At 38.1% G+C, this 17049-nt stretch overlaps 1 protein-coding gene across 8 annotated transcripts in view; it reads right to left on the bottom strand.

The window, feature by feature from the left end:
- Positions 1–17049, bottom strand: part of tnika (TRAF2 and NCK interacting kinase a) — a 159439-nt gene that overhangs the window by 18622 nt on the left and 123768 nt on the right. For 2 of the 8 annotated variants that reach the window (XM_005163387.5, XM_005163389.5), the window contains 13 exons: positions 16088–16288; positions 14036–14296; positions 11546–11710; positions 10547–10792; positions 10284–10411; positions 10063–10202; positions 8421–8518; positions 4076–4251; positions 3760–3865; positions 3514–3657; positions 1002–1104; positions 579–749; positions 348–491 (listed from right to left, as the gene is read on the bottom strand). In XM_005163387.5, the coding sequence (XP_005163444.1) occupies positions 348–491; positions 579–749; positions 1002–1104; positions 3514–3657; positions 3760–3865; positions 4076–4251; positions 8421–8518; positions 10063–10202; positions 10284–10411; positions 10547–10792; positions 11546–11710; positions 14036–14296; positions 16088–16288 (2083 nt within the window). 8 annotated transcript variants of the gene reach the window in all.

Raw genomic sequence — 17049 nt, 5'->3', positions numbered from 1 at the left:
TAATTAAATACAATTCATTTTCATTTATTTACATTTATAATCTTTTGATTTAAGTTTGCTTAAATCATAAACAGTCACAGGTCTTAAAAACATCCAAGTGAAAACCTTTCACTCTTTTTTTTTATGGTTAAACTTTGCGATGACTCCACAAATCACATCCTGAATGGTAATGCTGATCAACTATAATCCCAGCTTGACATTGCAGATCCTGTGATGTGACTATTGCAGATTCACACATTACAATATTGATGCTGAAATTATATACTGTGCAGCCCTAATTCTTACTACATGACTCTAAAACATCAACTTGGGTGACCTAACACAGCTCTTTTTATAATGAGACAAACCTGATATGGTGACCAGGACATTTAGACCCTCCAGCACATCCATCTGTTGGAAGCGTCTGCGGGTGATGAGGTTATAAACCTTGCCCTGACCGCTACGATCCAGCAGCATCAGACCATTTTCAGTGCCCACCAAGAGGTTAACACCTGGGCATGCAAAAAAACGAAAGTTTACATCAATGTACGCAGACCACCCGAAAAGGGCATCAAATAATCAGACACAAACTGACGTACCCCATAGAGCAGCACACAAGATCTCGGAGTTAAAGCGTTTTTTGTATTTGCGGATCTCTGGCGTGTCGCTGTGAGGTCTGATGTTGGTGGGGTTGACGTTCACCACAGAGATCTTGCGGGCCTCATTCAGTTTGGCCTGCTCTTGACGCAACAGCTCATTCGCAAACATAGCTGTAGAGTTCAAAATACACATTATACAATATGAAGGATGGAGCATTTCATTCATCACTGGAAACCTGGACAAGAACCAAACTCAGCAGGAGACCGCCAAATTATATTGAAATGCTTTTATCTAATTCAATGCTCCGAATAAACCCATTTTAAACCCCATTTCATCCCAAATGTAGAACTTTCCATAAATGTTTGTCCTTTTATTGTTGTAGGCGGTGATAAAAGATGCGTTTTTGTGATTTGTATATTTACCGGCTGCTGAGCTCTCATCGTTGTCGTCTGTGGGGGAGGTTTGATACACTCGTGGGTCCACAAAAGGAGTGAAAGAAGCTTTCGAACCACCGCCAAGACCAAACTGATAAAACACAACAAATGTACCATATCAGCTCCAGTGAAGTGATTTAATAGCAGGCATTCAGAGAAAAACAGCCTGGGGCTAACAATACTGCAGAAGTGCAATCGCTCGGTTAAGATAATAGATGGGACAGACAAATTGATTTCTATGACTCAGCAGGAAATTTTAAACTTTCACATTCGACCGTGAATCAGTAAATAATGCTTCTGACAGGGCTATGAAAATCTTAACTCTCTCCCTACCAGCATTTTAAAAACAGTTGGAGCCAGTGTTTTTGAGTGCATTCATAAAATGTTTGCAGCCTGCAGAATATTTTGTTGTATTAATAAGCAGTGTTGGGGTAACGCGTTACTTGTAATGGGTTACATATCAATATTATTTTAAGTAACGAGTAAAGCAACGCATTAATTCTCAAACTTAAGTATTATTTGACTTACTTTTTTTTTTTTAATGTGATGCAAGCTACTTTTTTCATTCATTCATTTTGTTTTCAAACCGAAGAACCCAGAGGAAACCCACATGAACGCAGAGAGAACATGCAAACTCCACACAATAATGCCAACTGACCCAGTTGAGGCTCGAACCAGCGACCTTCTTGCTGTGAGGCGTCAGCACTATCTACTGCGCCACTGCGTCTCCCAAGTTACTTTTTAGTTTAGTTAATTCTCTTTTTAAAAATTGCTGTATTAAAATAATCAATCAGGTTAAATCCTGCAAGCAATGAGAGAATCCAGGAAAACCTTGCATATCTGCATAGAAATATTCTCATTATTTTGAAAACATGTAAAAAAAAAGAAATAAGGATTGTCTGAAAACAGTGGTTTTACTTTTTAATAAGACAAAAAGTACTAAATTAGTACTAAATTAAACAAATTGCTTCAAACTTTTATTAATCTATATATAAGGCATGTAAAGCTCTGGGGTCACAAAGTTCTCCAAGGATTTTTTTTGTTTTGTTTTTTAAGTTAAATAAAGGTTATACAGTGAGTTCTTTATTGTAAAGCTCCTCTATTTAAAAAAAGATGAAAAATCCAGCAAGTGCTGAAAGAGATAAAGTAACTTTCCCCAACACTGTAAATAAGTACAAAAGTTTATGAATGAAAAGAAAGAACGTCAAGCCAAATTCTATGGCTGTATTGTTTAAAATCACACTATGTCCTAACAACATGTGATGAGATGCTGCGATGCGATAAAATGTATCTTTTCCATGTTAGAAGGATTCTTTTGTCCTAACCATCTATGACCGGAATGTGTGAAATTTCTATTTTTAAAAATGCTTTCAATTTCTGCAACATAACCGCAGAAGAACAGCATATACTACTATGACAAAGACCAGCTCAGATTATGTGACCAAGTACAGATTATGTGCTTGATTCAGTGTTAAATGCTACCAGTGCGAGTTTGAACACACTTTTTTGAGATATTTATTGTCATACTACGGAAAACAGCAGCTAATAGTTCACCTCAGACCTTAAAAACAAAATAAAAACTGATACTAAATTTAATGACGGTTTGAAAATGAAAATCAGAACCGTGGCTCAACAACTTCAGTCACACAGTAGCATATTGATAATGTTAAAGAGGTTTAAAAAGTATTAATTAGATTGAAATCCTTTACCATTTCATTGGGAGTGCATTGGCTGGTATTTAAATGTTTCTGTCATGTTGTGTTTGGTGCAGACAGCCAACTTGCTTGTTGCTGGAATCTTGTCATGTCACGTGTTGATAGGACTGTACCAGGCTTAGTTACTTCCAGATGTTTAAGATTCATTATTTTCAACAAAATCTTCAGAACTAAATTTGGTTTAACCAAATCCCCAAATCTTCCCCAGGGTATCAAAATAAAGAGAAATATTATAAAATCAAACAAATGGTGTTTAAAGGCACATTAATTACAATTTCTTTCAATAAAATATCCAAAAACACTAGTACAGTGGCTGATATTTTGCTGTCAGCCTGACTTTAAATCCAGAGAAATAAGCTATTTTAACTAGTAACACAAACTGAGTCCTGTGTTGGAATGATAATGATTTCATACATCCTCGATTTCCAGGTTTGTTTTTATAGAAATCAAGAAACACCAAAAGATGCCTTAATATGTTGTGCGTTTTAGTAGACTTTAGCTCATCCATGAACAGGAGTTCTGCAGGAGTTACATAGGATGTAATAAAAACGACAACTCCCATGATTTCACAGTTAAGTGTATTGAAACTACACCTTTGTTTATTGTGAATGCAAGCCACCTTATGACAAAAGTTACATACTGTGCCTTTAACAGACAACGAGTTCTGACAAAATGACTGATGGTGATTATTTCTCGAGAGTCTAAGAATACAAACGCATCACGAAAGGAGGATAGAAGGGCTATCAAAATCTATCAAGTCCTATTTAGTCTAAAATGTTATTTACCTCATCCATAGAGTCCAGGTCTTGGGAATTGAGGCCTGTTGGAGTTCCGGATGGAGAGTGGCTCTGCTGCAGGAGGTCTGGTAGGTTTCCATGGCCTGCAAAGCCATTGCTCTCGCCATGGCCTAAGCGTTGCCTCTCATTGTTCTACACAGAATAACAAACTCAAATTGAAACATTTGAGAAGCGAGAGAGAAGTGCACACAGCATCTAAAATAGCACCCAATGTGACATTTGATGGCATCTTACCTCTCGCATCCTCAGTGTCCCATCTTTAGACTCATCATTGTAGGAGTCAGTGAGGGAATCATCATGGCTGCTCGTGAACGACTCATTATTTCCTTGAACGGATGGCCTGAGGAAGACAAATATGACAAACTTGGGATTTTGCTTATTCACATCAAAAGATCAATTATAATTTTAGCACTCCTATGTTTAACGTTACTAGAATAAATAATGATAAAGAGGGCTAAAAGGAACAGGGCTCAAAAGCACATTGACTAAATGTTGGGCCTTGAAAGAAAATCATTTTGAGAAATGAGAAAACAAATGTACATGAACTTACATGATCCTGGGTATGTCACTGACTGACACAGTGCCGTCGTGTCCCACCGTACCATCCTCATCCTCACTGCTATCAGAGTCCTCACTAGAAGAGGAGTAGTCTGTGAGTTTAAGAGGGGGTCGACTGACCTCATCTATTCGCAGCTCCCTCAGTTCTTTAGCCAGGGCAGTCAGATCCTAAAAGCAGGGGAAAGAGATAAATATATCTCTAGTGAGCACAGTGTTGTTTTTACAGCAATATTATTCTATGCTACATATTTTCTTAACCTTTACAAATTTGGCAGACTATTCAAAGTGACTGCCAACAAATTTATATAAATGTGTATGTGCAGTTTGTATGCATGCATGTCACACACATACACATACACATATTCTCTTTGGTTCTCTTGAATGGTTATATTAATGGAAATGTTCAATAATGAAAAGTTCTTTAAAAATTTTTACATAAAACTCTCTTGAAGCACAGTTTCCAAGCAGCTCCCCCAACACTAGCGATTAAGGTCATTTAAATGTAAAGATTGATTCTTACTCAGCAGGTGAATAATCTTTATCTGTGCTTTGCTCAAGCATAAGATGATTTAATCGAAAGTCCAAGACAGGGCTGTAATAAAATAACCAAGTGAACGATAAAACAAGTTGAGAAAAATGTCATATATATTTATATACATTTTTTTTTAAAATGTAATGGAAAACTCTGGGGAAAAAAAAGCAAATTGACCGCTCTTTTTTTAAACCTTTAGAACATTTAGCCGTGCCGCCCTATGAAGGAAACTAATTTTGGCCGCTTGTATCTTAGATTTTGTCCTTTCGGTCATGACCAAAAGCTCTTGACCATAGGTGAGAGTAGGAACATAGATTGACTGGTAAATTGTGAGCTTTGCTATTCGGCTCAGCTCCTTCTTTACCACAACGGACTGATACCGCTTCACTAATCCACCTGTAAATCTCACGTTCCATTGTTTTCTCACTTGTGAACAAATCCCCAAGACACTTCTCCACCAGGGGTAAAAAGTTGGAGCACTTTTACAGCATACAGTTTACAATATTATTGTCATTATAATTTTTATTTATGGAGTGAACTATAAAATGTATTTATTTTTTAAATTTTATTTGTTTTGTTCTACACAACTGTTTCAGTTTTCATAAAAAAAAAAAAAAAAAACTGTAGACTTGTAGAATTCTATGAAACCCCTCCCTCAGAAACCAATAATGGACTCTGATTGGTCAATTCGCCTAGTGTGTTCTAATTCTTTCACCACCTAGTGCAAGAAAGAATGTCATGCCCAGGTCTCATAAGAATTTTAGTACAAAATTCTAACATTGTAACATTTTTTTTATTTTGTCATATATATTGTGATATGAATACGATTTCAGCAGATGACTACTACATTTTTGGAAAGAATTCTTAATGTTATATCAATTGGGATGATTCTACATTGGAAATGCATCTCTATAAAATCTAATAAACAATCTAGAAACCTTTTGGGGTCCGATACAATTTTGTTGTGGTCTTTTGCTATTTGTAGTGCAATTCTGTATTTGCAGGTGTTGTGAGTATTTCCATGCATAACAATCTATAAATACAATCAAGAAAAAGATACAGCTGAAAAAGTATTTTATGGCCAGAGAACAGTATTCAAGTACAGTTACAGAATGATAAAAATAAAATAATTCAATAAAATTAATCATAGTTAAGGTCAAAAAAGGTACAATTTCTTATACCTGAATGCATTTAAAACATTATACAATCATAGGCATCAAAAACACATGCAAATGATAAATTATAATACAAACTGAAAATTGCATATCCTGCGATGTGATTATTGCAAATGATCACATTGCAATATTTATGTTGAAACAAGCATTGTAATTTTTCAGTTGATGTTAATGCTCAAACAATGAGTAGTTTGGGCACTCCCCTTCAAATGTCATCAGTAATCAGTTTGCATTTGACCTGTAATCCCAGCTAGGCTCAACATAAAAATGCCCAGTCTGGAACTCCAGTTTCTACGGAAACGGCAAGTCTCCTAACAAACATTTAGGGTTATTTGCGCCAGGGTAAAATAATCTGAGCCAAGTTTTGGGGAGGGAATGACACACCACCACACAGAATCCATTGACAAATCCAGCTTGGTGAGAAAGTTAAGAGGGTGAAAGAGGACAAGCTTTTCTCAAGTCAGCGTTGCTATTGAGATTAGCAGGCTGGAATTCCCACAGTCCTCTGCCAAACAACCTTTAGATTGAGAGCGACTGAGAGAAAGATGGATGGGAATGTTACCAGCCCTCTTCAGACCTGATTAAGCTCCAGGTGACAGGACAGATAAAGAACAGAGTAGACACAGAGAGAATACACTGGAGAGACATGCATAAAGACAGAGCACTGGAGCTTGGTAATACAGATTGTTGGTCAGCTAATTATATAGACAGCTTTAGTCCTCTGCTCAAAACTTTTTTAATGTGCCAATGCCCCGTTTACACTAATAAGTTTTAGTTTTAAAATCCATACGTTTTGCTACAGTTACGCCTTCTGTCCACACTACCCTGAAGTTTTTGGCCCCCGAAAACTGAGCGTTTTGAAAACGCTGAAAAGGCAGTGTTGGTTTTAAAACGATGCTGCTTCATGTCAGTGTGGATAGGGGAAATGGAGACATCTGAAAACAGACATGTGGCTGCAGACATTCACCTATCTGATTTGGCTTTTTCTTCAATAATAAGTGCATAAAGTTCAGTCTTGCATCCTTTCCTTAAGATCAGACTTTGCAAGTTTTGATATGAAAAACAAACTCCAGAGGACACATCGGGTAAATCTTTAAAGGGAAAAGTGTAGGCTACTATAACTGCCTCCTTTCATTTTCTTCGAAAAATACGAAACATATCCTGTCTCTTTTGCTGAATATCAGTTTTAATAATCAATAATGGCCATTATAAAAGTATAATGTACAATGAGTTTATACAATATAGGAAATAAAGGCAAGCAATCAGTCAAATGTGCAGAAACAGTGTAAGTGGTTACATTAATATATAAACTTATCTTTGCACTCAGTTGAAACACGTTACCTGAGAACAAGTAATAAATTCAAAATACCAAAGTAATTAGATAGAGACAAGATGAATTAAATATCACATTTAACAACTATAGTGAGATCAAATTCAGTGGAAGATCCTTGATGAACTGTCCTACGTGTGCTGCTCTCAACTGCAGAGGTATTCTTAAAGCACCCGCTGACAGCGCATCATGAGAGAGTGTGTGTGTGGTCATGTGGTGTGCGTTTTAAGTGATATAGTGTGGACGGAGATTTCTTCAGAAACACTAGGTGAAACACCAGTGTGGACGTGGATCGTTTTCATTCTAAACACCACTTTAAAAGTAAAATGTATTAGTGTAAAGGGGGCCAAAGTGTACGTTTCCTCGAAAAAAATCTAAAGAAACCTTACAAAAAATTATTGGTTCTTTGACTCTTATTTTAATGGTTGTGGGTGTGTGTGCATTTTAAAGTGGGTCTAGTCAGCTTCAGCTAGAACTGGTTAATACAGATTGTTATTCATAAACAGCTTTACACTGTGGTCACAGTTTGAGTACGCAAAATGATGTCATATGGTGCTAAAAAATAAGGGGTGGGATTACACATGAATATTAGACATTTAAAAAAAATAGCGATTGGTCTATATTTTAAATTTGTGTATAGAGAGGTCATGATTTGATCTTCAATAGATCTTACAGAGGCATATGATGCAATTTCTCAGGTCAAAGTTTACCAAGCTTGAACTTTTGAATGCAGCGAATTACAAAACTTTTTGCACGGCTTTAGTCCTCTGTGCAAATATTAATCACAATGCTTTATCAACACACCATGTGTAAGCTTCTTCAAGACGAAAAATCTAAATACAGTAAGGTGTAATCTTATCGTATTGATTATGCAGTATGCACATCTTGATGCCTCTCTATTTAAGAATGTTTAGATATTTACTGTGGAAAACACAATTTGTTTTGCTACGTAATTGCAGATATCGACTTCTGGGCAACTGCGTCCAGCCAGCTTCAGCCAAGAATGTTCACTTTACATATGACTTTTATAAATCGTTTGATCATTCACAAGGGGAAAACTAGCCAAGAGGCTGAACAATGTAGTGACTGAAATATTTTGGCCTCCAACCGTAAAACAGCATCTGTGCCTCAAGGTTGTTTAGTCTAGAACTGTTTGAAAGTCGCATCGACATCCTAAGAGAACTAAAAGCACCTTTAAAAAATGCTTGATAAAACAGAAAAACGATAAATAGTAAGAACTGCAAATTTGGTAATAAAGAATCGCTAAATAATATTTGAAGGTTATTGAGATGCAACTTACTGCAGGCCGACTGGGTTTGCTTAGCTCTCTGCCTTCCTCCTGAATGGGCTTGGAGGTTTCCTGTAATGCCACTGGAGATCCCTCTGATTTACCAGATCCTGGAGAACACATAGAAGGATCCAACCATATTATTAACAATGCAGGGCGGTAGTCACACAATAGGTAGTGTAGGTCACACAATTTATTAGTCAGTACCGGAAGTGATTAAATAATTTTACACATCCAAAGAATTATCAACAAAAAAGTCAAATGTAAAAAGGGGTGGATGGAAAACACAATTTCAATTGCATGAATCTGTATGTTTTGATACAATACAGTGAAATATCATGTAGGTTGAGAACGGGTGGTCTTTTTGTAGCTTTTTAAACACATTCTACCACATGACATGAGTGTTTACAATATGAACGATCCAACTGAATGAGATTTCTATCACTTCTAGAAGTGGACAAACTCTAAATGCCTTACACCCCATTTACACTAACATTTAGCATCATCTTCTTGTTATTAGCAAAAATCAAAAATGCTAATCTTCAACACCAGATGTAAATGGGCCAGATGGTATAAAACTGCTACCTACAAAACCAACTGCTGGACTGGAATGAAATATGTAAACAGATCAAGTGTCCAAACCATGTATCCACTATGTCAAACCATACATCCACTTCTCTCTCTCTAGAGGATGACTGTAGTATTGCACGTCTGACATGGTGAACAGAGTGAAACGAAACAAAAAATAAAGAGCCAGCTCAACTAGTCCCATTGAGGATGTCAAACTGAGGCATTCTGGGGAGGGCAATGTCTGAACCAGTCACTCACAACATACCATGACCACCTACACACACACTTTGATCCAAATGAGCATGTCGGAGCAGTAGGGTAGGCAGTTCTGGCTCATAACAAAAGGTTTGCTCACAGGAACCCAGGTTTGAACCTGGCCTGAATTGTGTCCTGATTCTCCAGCAGCTTGTTTGTCTCTCCTGGATGATGGTGTGCAGAAGATAAAGCACTAAAAATATAGGTCAAATGGGACTCAAGCTACTGCAACACTGTCTGATTTCACATGTGGTTCAGAATATAATATTTTTTCAACTTAATTTCACACTTGTCTAATACAAATATGTGGATTTGTTTAAAGATTATGATGTATATACTTTTTTGCCTCATTTTTAAACTCAAATATCTGAAAGGGAAACGTAAAAACATGACGCATCAGTTGGCCACTGATCTAATGTAAACAATACACAAAAATAAAGACAAACTAAAATATTTTGTTTAAAAAAAACTGAATTATAATGATAAAGAAATAACTAAATTTAATCCATTTTAGTATGCTAGTATGTGTAGAAATGTTTAATCCACTTCAGTTACAACCATACCCACATTAGATACAATGGTAAACCTATTGAGATATTGTGTGAAAGGAATTAAAAAATATCCACAACTAGTTATGTATAACTTTGAGGGAAATGAAGCGGCAAAACTGGGCAACCATTGATCTTTGTGCCACAAATGTGTCAATCAAAAGTGAACTCGCACTCAAGTACTGCATACTTTGAAAGGATTGCTCTTCTGTCCCAAGAGCAATCTTAACCTAATACAGAAATCAAAAATCTAAATTCCACACAAATGCAAAGAGTCTCACCTCTTGGCTGGTTCCTCTCACTGGATCCAGGCTGGGATCCACCCTGAGAGCTGGGTGTGCTGGAGCTGGAGGAGCTGTTGCTGCTGGTTCTCTGCAGGGCCACATCCAGAGACAACTCTGTCCTCCTCAGGTCTGGATTACTGGAGAGATCAAGATACAGTAAGCGTTATCAACACAGAGCAGATCCCCAGGTTTGTGCATTAACCGGGAGCTGAGCTAACCTGGTGCGAATGAGCTGAGAGGCCGACCGCCCCCCTCCACTGGACTCTCCGTTTCCAGGAGAGTTTTTCCTAGCAAGAGCAGGGGAGATAGAAGTGGTCCTCTGGGGCACCTGGGTAGTACCGGACAACTTTAATCAAACACACAAATGACCAAACGTCAGAGACGAGGGATCATAGCGTGATTACAACAGTCAGATATTTTTACTTCAGGTATAAACCTTTGGACGGAGAAAATAAAAAGACATTAGTGGTAACATTCTGACCTTGGGAGGAACGGCGTCTTCCCTCAGCCAGGGGGAACTGCGGTCAGGTTTTTCCTCATGGCTGGCCATGCGAGGGGCAGGAGGGGGCATCTCTGAAGTCGGGTCGGAGTTCTGTCGAGGCATCTCTGGTCGATTGGACACCAGGCTTTCCTGGAAGGCTGAAACACCCTTTGCAGATTGATCATGCAAAGACTGCGAGACTGACATAGAGGAGCTATGGGACCTCACTGGAACCAAATGAGCCATCTAAAAGGAGCAAGAAAGCACTTCGGAGATCAGAATCCTGACACACTTTCACTAACGCATTTCCATGACCTTTCTAGTCATTTGTTATGTTTGTGATTTGTGATTGATCTTAACAGCCAACAGCATCAGCAGTGTCATGTAACATTTCAATCACTGCTGCTTCTGTGTATGAGCATCTATAGGGGGCTTTTGCACCTGGTCAGTTCCCTGAGAATTAATTTCACCCTGGACCGTTTTTCTGGTTGGTCGAAGTGAATAAGCTGGACTTAAGTAAAATCAAGTGCTGCATTCAACAAAATCAACAACTGAAAGAAGGGGTATGTTTTTCATGAATTGTTTTTGATAATGAAAATCACTGTACATCATAGGTCTCAAACTCAATTCCTGGAGGGCCACAGCTCTGCACAGTTTTGCTCCAACTCTAACCAAACACAGCTGATCCAACTAATCCAGGTGTTCAAGACAACTATAGACTATTGAGCAGGTGTAAGTTGGTGGTGGTAGGACCAAAACTATGCAGAGCTGTGGCCCTTAAGGAATTGAGTTTTAAGACCATAGCTGTAGATAGTCAAGTCACTGTAGGTCCTACTATGCTAAATTAAACTCTACTCCGCAATGAGCTTTGGTTCTTCCAAATGACAACCTTACAAAAAGTTAGCGCAGAAACCCATTATCAGTGTCTTGAGGCCTTTATGTGGATAGAATTATTCAGTAATGGTAAATTCTGCTTTAAACAACCACCAAAAATGTTACCTGGGGCTCCACAGGGCGGTGCATAGGAGGGGTGCGTGCTGGCTGCATTCCTCCACTGCTGAAGGACTCAGAGCGAGGCGGGAGGGAAGGGTCAGAGATACGATTGGCCACTTTATGCTGTAGGGCAGGAGAGCTCTGGCGGTTCAGTTTAGATCGCTCCTCAACCTTTGTGAGGAAAAAAAAAAAAAAAAAGCCAATTAAGAACAGGCCGTGCTGATTAACTTAGCATCAAATAAGCGAGAACTAGCAAGGCTTGGAAAATGCTCCAGAAAAGACATGTTTGGGAAACATGGCTTAAGTTAATCAGTAGAAACTATCCCACCATCTGAAGGAGAAAAGCAATCTATTCAGCTAGAAGCTGAATTAGCCGTTGCATGGCGATCAGGTCATTCATACAACAATTGGTTAGAGCAGACCAGCACCTTCTACAAGCAGAGAGATTGAAGACCTTTGGAGATGAAAGGACAGAAAATACTCCAACTAGGTTTAATGGATAAATAATCTGCTCATGCAAAATAAAAAGCCAATATATAAGACACTGCTTGGCAACTTCATGAAAAGGTTTAAGTTCTATAAGACTGAATATCTTAAAAAGTCATTAAGGTAACCAATAACATTAATCGTATGTGTTCATGAGATGTGAAATATGTCTCGCCATCTAAAGAATTGGTAGACTTTCAGTGTCTTACAGCCTGATGGCTTTTTCTTTGCACCAACAGATCATTTAAAAAAGCTAAACAGACACTGGTCAACCATTTCAGTGTCTCAGAAATGCTAATGCCTACAGGGGAAAAAGCTTGTTAAATTCAAAAAGAAATGGGAGGTAAGTGTGAAGATGGAAGGCAGCTTGCTCAAAGATATGAGTATAGTTTCTAGAGTTCCCAGTTCTAGAGAACTCAGGTTAATCAAAGGCATTCTAAAAAGCAACTAGATCCACTGGTCATTTAAAACCATTGACTATATTGGTTAAGAAGATACTTTTGCTTCTAATGTTATCCAAACCAAGCACAATGTGTAGTAGACCTTTAGTGTATTCTTTTAATGAAAGTGAAACTGCTGTGAATCACAGCTATTACCATGTACACAGACATCACCTATTTGCTATAAAATTGCAGATTTATGATGTATATAATAACTTATATTTGATTGTAACTTTAACTTAATTTGTTTATAATGTAATAATGTGCACCTTTTGTAATGCTACTTTGAAACAATAATTATTGTAAAAAGCACTTTACAAATAAACTTAAATTAAATTGAATATTAAGACATGCATTTAAGATTAAGAAAGGGTAGAATTTGACATGAATGTCCTGTTTCTTGCTACACATTGTGTCTGATTAGGAACTGTTGTAGAAAAACACAACTTGTGGAACAGATTCAGCTTTCAAGGAGTATGCCCAGAAGTCTGAACACTTTCAATAACGGAAAATAGTTTTCCGTCTAAATATTAAACCTGTAGTTTTTAACCTCTCTCAAAAGTTGTAAATTTTTGCTTTGAAATTACAGGAGTTCACCACATGCCACCTTGTGAGAAAAAAAAAGAGGAGCTCCATCACCAAAGGGCCCAGAAGCACCCAGCAATGGGCCGGACTGATTGCTACAGCTTACACAAAAAAAGAGGTCTTCCAAGTGGGACAGTAGCCATCTGATGGGGCTCAGAATCAGAACCAGGGTTAAACATGAAAAAGGGGCTTTTATGATGTCACTTATAAGATGGAAAAGCGAGTGGCTTAACATATGCATGAACAAATAGATAACGTGAGTTATATGGCTAACTGAATGATTTATGTACATCTCAGGTTTCAGTAAATAAAAAAAATTGCATATTGGTGTAACCTTTTATTTTGTGGGTTAAATAAATCTTTTCAAAATTACAATTCGGGATATGCTATTTACAACTATTTACAATGAGTGCAGACCACTTTATTTGGCGGCTCTGATTGTCATAAAGTCGGGGGATGACGGGGAGCCAATGGGAGACAAATCAGGACTGATCTGAGAGGAGCGACGGCTCCCCGGGGATGGTGATCTAGAGGAGACTGGGCTTCCTCCTCTAGGTGAGCCTCGAGGAGACAGACCCATCCAGCGCAACAAAGACCAGAGTGGCCTAGCTATTTCAGAATTTTTAGAACCCCGACGTTGCAAATTGCTGATGCGTTCACAAGATTTAGCACGCCAGATGGGAGAATCTAAACGTGATGAAGACAAGTCCTGAGCAGAAGAGCATCGATTCATATGAACCGGTTCATCTGAACCAAACTTTTTAAGAGGCACCTCCCACTCCCATTGCGGCACCATAAGGAGGTTCTTGCCTGGGATAGAGTGTGAACGCTTCTGTTTCGGCATAGCTTCTCTTAAGGAATACTCTGGGCTAGACTGGGAAAGCATGTCTACCTTTTCACTTTCAGGGGACAGTTCATTGTCTGTTTCTACTTGAAATACAGGCCTGCTAGATTTTACAACTATGGGTGTGATCATTCGAGTTACCCGCTTATAAGGAGGACGGGAAAAGCCTGGGCGAGGTCCCATACTAATTTTTTTTGCACTGTATTGGGGGGGTGGTGAAATCGATTGTCGCTGTATCAGGTTCTGCTTCTGCGGCTTTAAAGGCTGCATGACACTTTGATTAATTGAGGGATTCAGTATAGCGCGGCCTATGGGGATCCCTAGGTTGTCCAACTTATAGTAGAGGGGTGTGGACTGCTTGCGGTTGCTGGGTTGGATCTTTATCTGGGGCGGTCCATGGATCTGAAACAGTGAGTCAAGAAAATTTTGTTAAACATAGTAAAGTTGACAAAAAGTCAAAAACACCAGTGCTGCGTCTTAATTTGCATACTATCCATCCTAAATAGTATTTGAAAATAAAATTTGTATGTCCCAAATCATAGTATGTTGAAAAGAGTAAGCCAAAGTTTTCCGATTTGGTTTACTATTTCCAGTAAAAAAAAATTTAAGTCAAGAAGCGTCCATACTCTAACCGCTGATCCTGCCGGCAATACATTGCATGTTGGACGGGAACTCAATTTGAACTAATGTGGGTGAAAAGTGTAAACGAACTACAAACATGATGGAGACCAACCGTCAAGTAGTAGGCTTCGGTAAAGATGTTTGTATGACTGTTAATTAATATCTAGCCAACTGGAAAATATTTAAATTGTGTTTTCTGTGTTATAACAACAATACTGAACTTATTGAAAGAAGTGTTTGGACATTAACGTCTGAATGCATAATTATCCAAAGACCTAAGGAGATTTCTCTGCATGAAAGACCCGTGAATGGGAGATTAACCTGCTGCTGCTTCTCCAGTAAGGTAGGGAGTTACATATGACAGAAATGTGGATGATGTGTAGATAATTGACAAGGCTCGCAATTAAGCAACACAAATGGTCTGTTAATAAGGAAGTATTATGTCCTAAAGCTTGCGCTCTTTAATTACACACTCAAAAGTATATATTTTTCCTTCACAAAAAGTACATACTTTTAGGGCATAGTATAAGCAAATTGGGACACAGCACTGGACAAAGGACACAATACAAGATCATTGCCATTTGCTGTTGCGAAAAAGCCTTGCAAAGTTGTTTGTTTGTAGTAAAACACAAAATTTTTGATACACTGTTGAACATCAACTATTGTGGTAAAAGTGCAATAGTTCATTAGCTAGCATTATAGTCGCCGTCTGTACTTAATAACACTATGCTGTTAAGTTGCAATGCCATTTATCGGTTTGGATCAGCATGAACCTTTTTATGTAAAATTATACTGATACTACAAATTAGCAGCCAATAAGTCCAAAAAATCTGTCTGATGTTCAGTAAAAATTAGTAATACGAGTCATTCTGACATGGCAAAATACACTGATTTGCACCATACATGAAACACTATATAAATTCCGTTACAGTCTTCCATGTACAGTCTTTGTCTCTTTTAATCTGTGAAATTTAAATATTCAATTATAATATTGGTCTTGTATTGTGCACTTATCATGGTAAACAAAAACAATAGATTTTGCTGAATGATGATCAAAAAGAAAGAGACTCAATTATGTCACATTACATATTAAATATATTATATACTGTTTCCTTTCCTTTAGTATGCTTCATTATCCATATCCATTTTGCTGATGCGCTGAGATGAAACAAGAGTTAATCTGTATGGTTTCATTATGCTGAACCAGCATGAGTGTTGTTGAACTTGCAGTAAACATTTCCAGGCTGGTGACCCTGAAAAATGTGCTGGAAAACATTTCTGCAGCGTAACACAGCTTCCTAACCAGGCGCAATGCGTCTCCATTGACAAGCAATTTGTCTGCCAGCACAGAACGTGAAAAAGTGTGTCAAGTCCATCGGAAGATATTAAATATTTAATGTGCACCAATGAGGAGCAGGATTTTGGACCAGGCACAGAGTGCAGCTCCGTGGAGTTGTAGCGTGTTCACAGCCAGTCAGAATCACTCAGATTTGTCACTTCACCCCTAGAATATAGTAGCACTGCAATCCTGAAAAAAGGAGAAAAATTCTATCTAATTTCAGAACTGCTCACCTTTTTAGCCCACGCTGGTTTGTCGCTGGGGTTGACAGCATCTTTGTAATGGTAAAGTTGCTTCTTCTCTTCAGGTCTGGAGTCTTGTTGTTGCTGCTGTTGCTGTTGTTGGAGAGAGACGAGGTAAGCTCTTTCTTGCTGGAGCTGCCTCTGCAATCTATCCGCCTGTCTTTGTTCCTCCACCTGTTTACGTTTATACTCCTAATGACACAAAAAGATGGCGTGAACAAGATGTTAATAACCGTTCTGAGATCTCACACAAAGAACAAGCAATGAAGGATTCGAACACACTCGCCCACAAAGCACAAGTACCATACACAGGCGCACAAACATACACAAAACATGCACATGCTGGATCGTTATGGGGTATTTGCAGCTTAAAACAAACAGGTACACAATTACAATCCCTGATGTACCTTTATTCAAAGCCAAGCATATGATTTGCCTTAATGGCAGTTAAATAGGCTAGTAGTGGTAAGGTAATCCAGATGAAACTTGTCTCTTTAAAAAGTGATCTTGTATCTAGAACTTAATAGCAGATCTACTTGGAAAAGAAAGTCTTCACCACAGCTTTTTACTCCCTGGTGGCTTCAATGAGATCTTTCTGCCCTCCTCTATACTTCAAATCTCTCATGAGAGCAGAAAACACAAGAGAACACCTGCCACAATCTGCACCTCTCCCATTTTCTCTTAAAAAGCACCAAGGCATGCAGGGATTTCACAGAAACAAATGTATTAATTTGGTACTGATAAAAAAAAGGTGTGTTCTGCTTTCACCTGCCTTGTAACTTGATCATTACTGTAGGCCGTGAACAAATACCAACTTCTTATTTTGTTGTCTGTGTAGTAATGTTTGTAGATCATTCATTATAATGAATATGCGTGATGTATCATAAATAAACACAAGTTCATCTCTACAGATCTGAATCAAGTTATATTGTGTACTGTACTAATATCCTGCA

This window comes from Danio rerio, chromosome 2 (assembly GCF_049306965.1).
Source record: "Danio rerio strain Tuebingen ecotype United States chromosome 2, GRCz12tu, whole genome shotgun sequence".
NCBI classification, from domain to species: Eukaryota; Metazoa; Chordata; class Actinopteri; order Cypriniformes; family Danionidae; genus Danio; species Danio rerio.
Note: the sequence above shows the minus strand (reverse complement) of the source record. Positions and strands in the feature narration are given on the sequence as shown.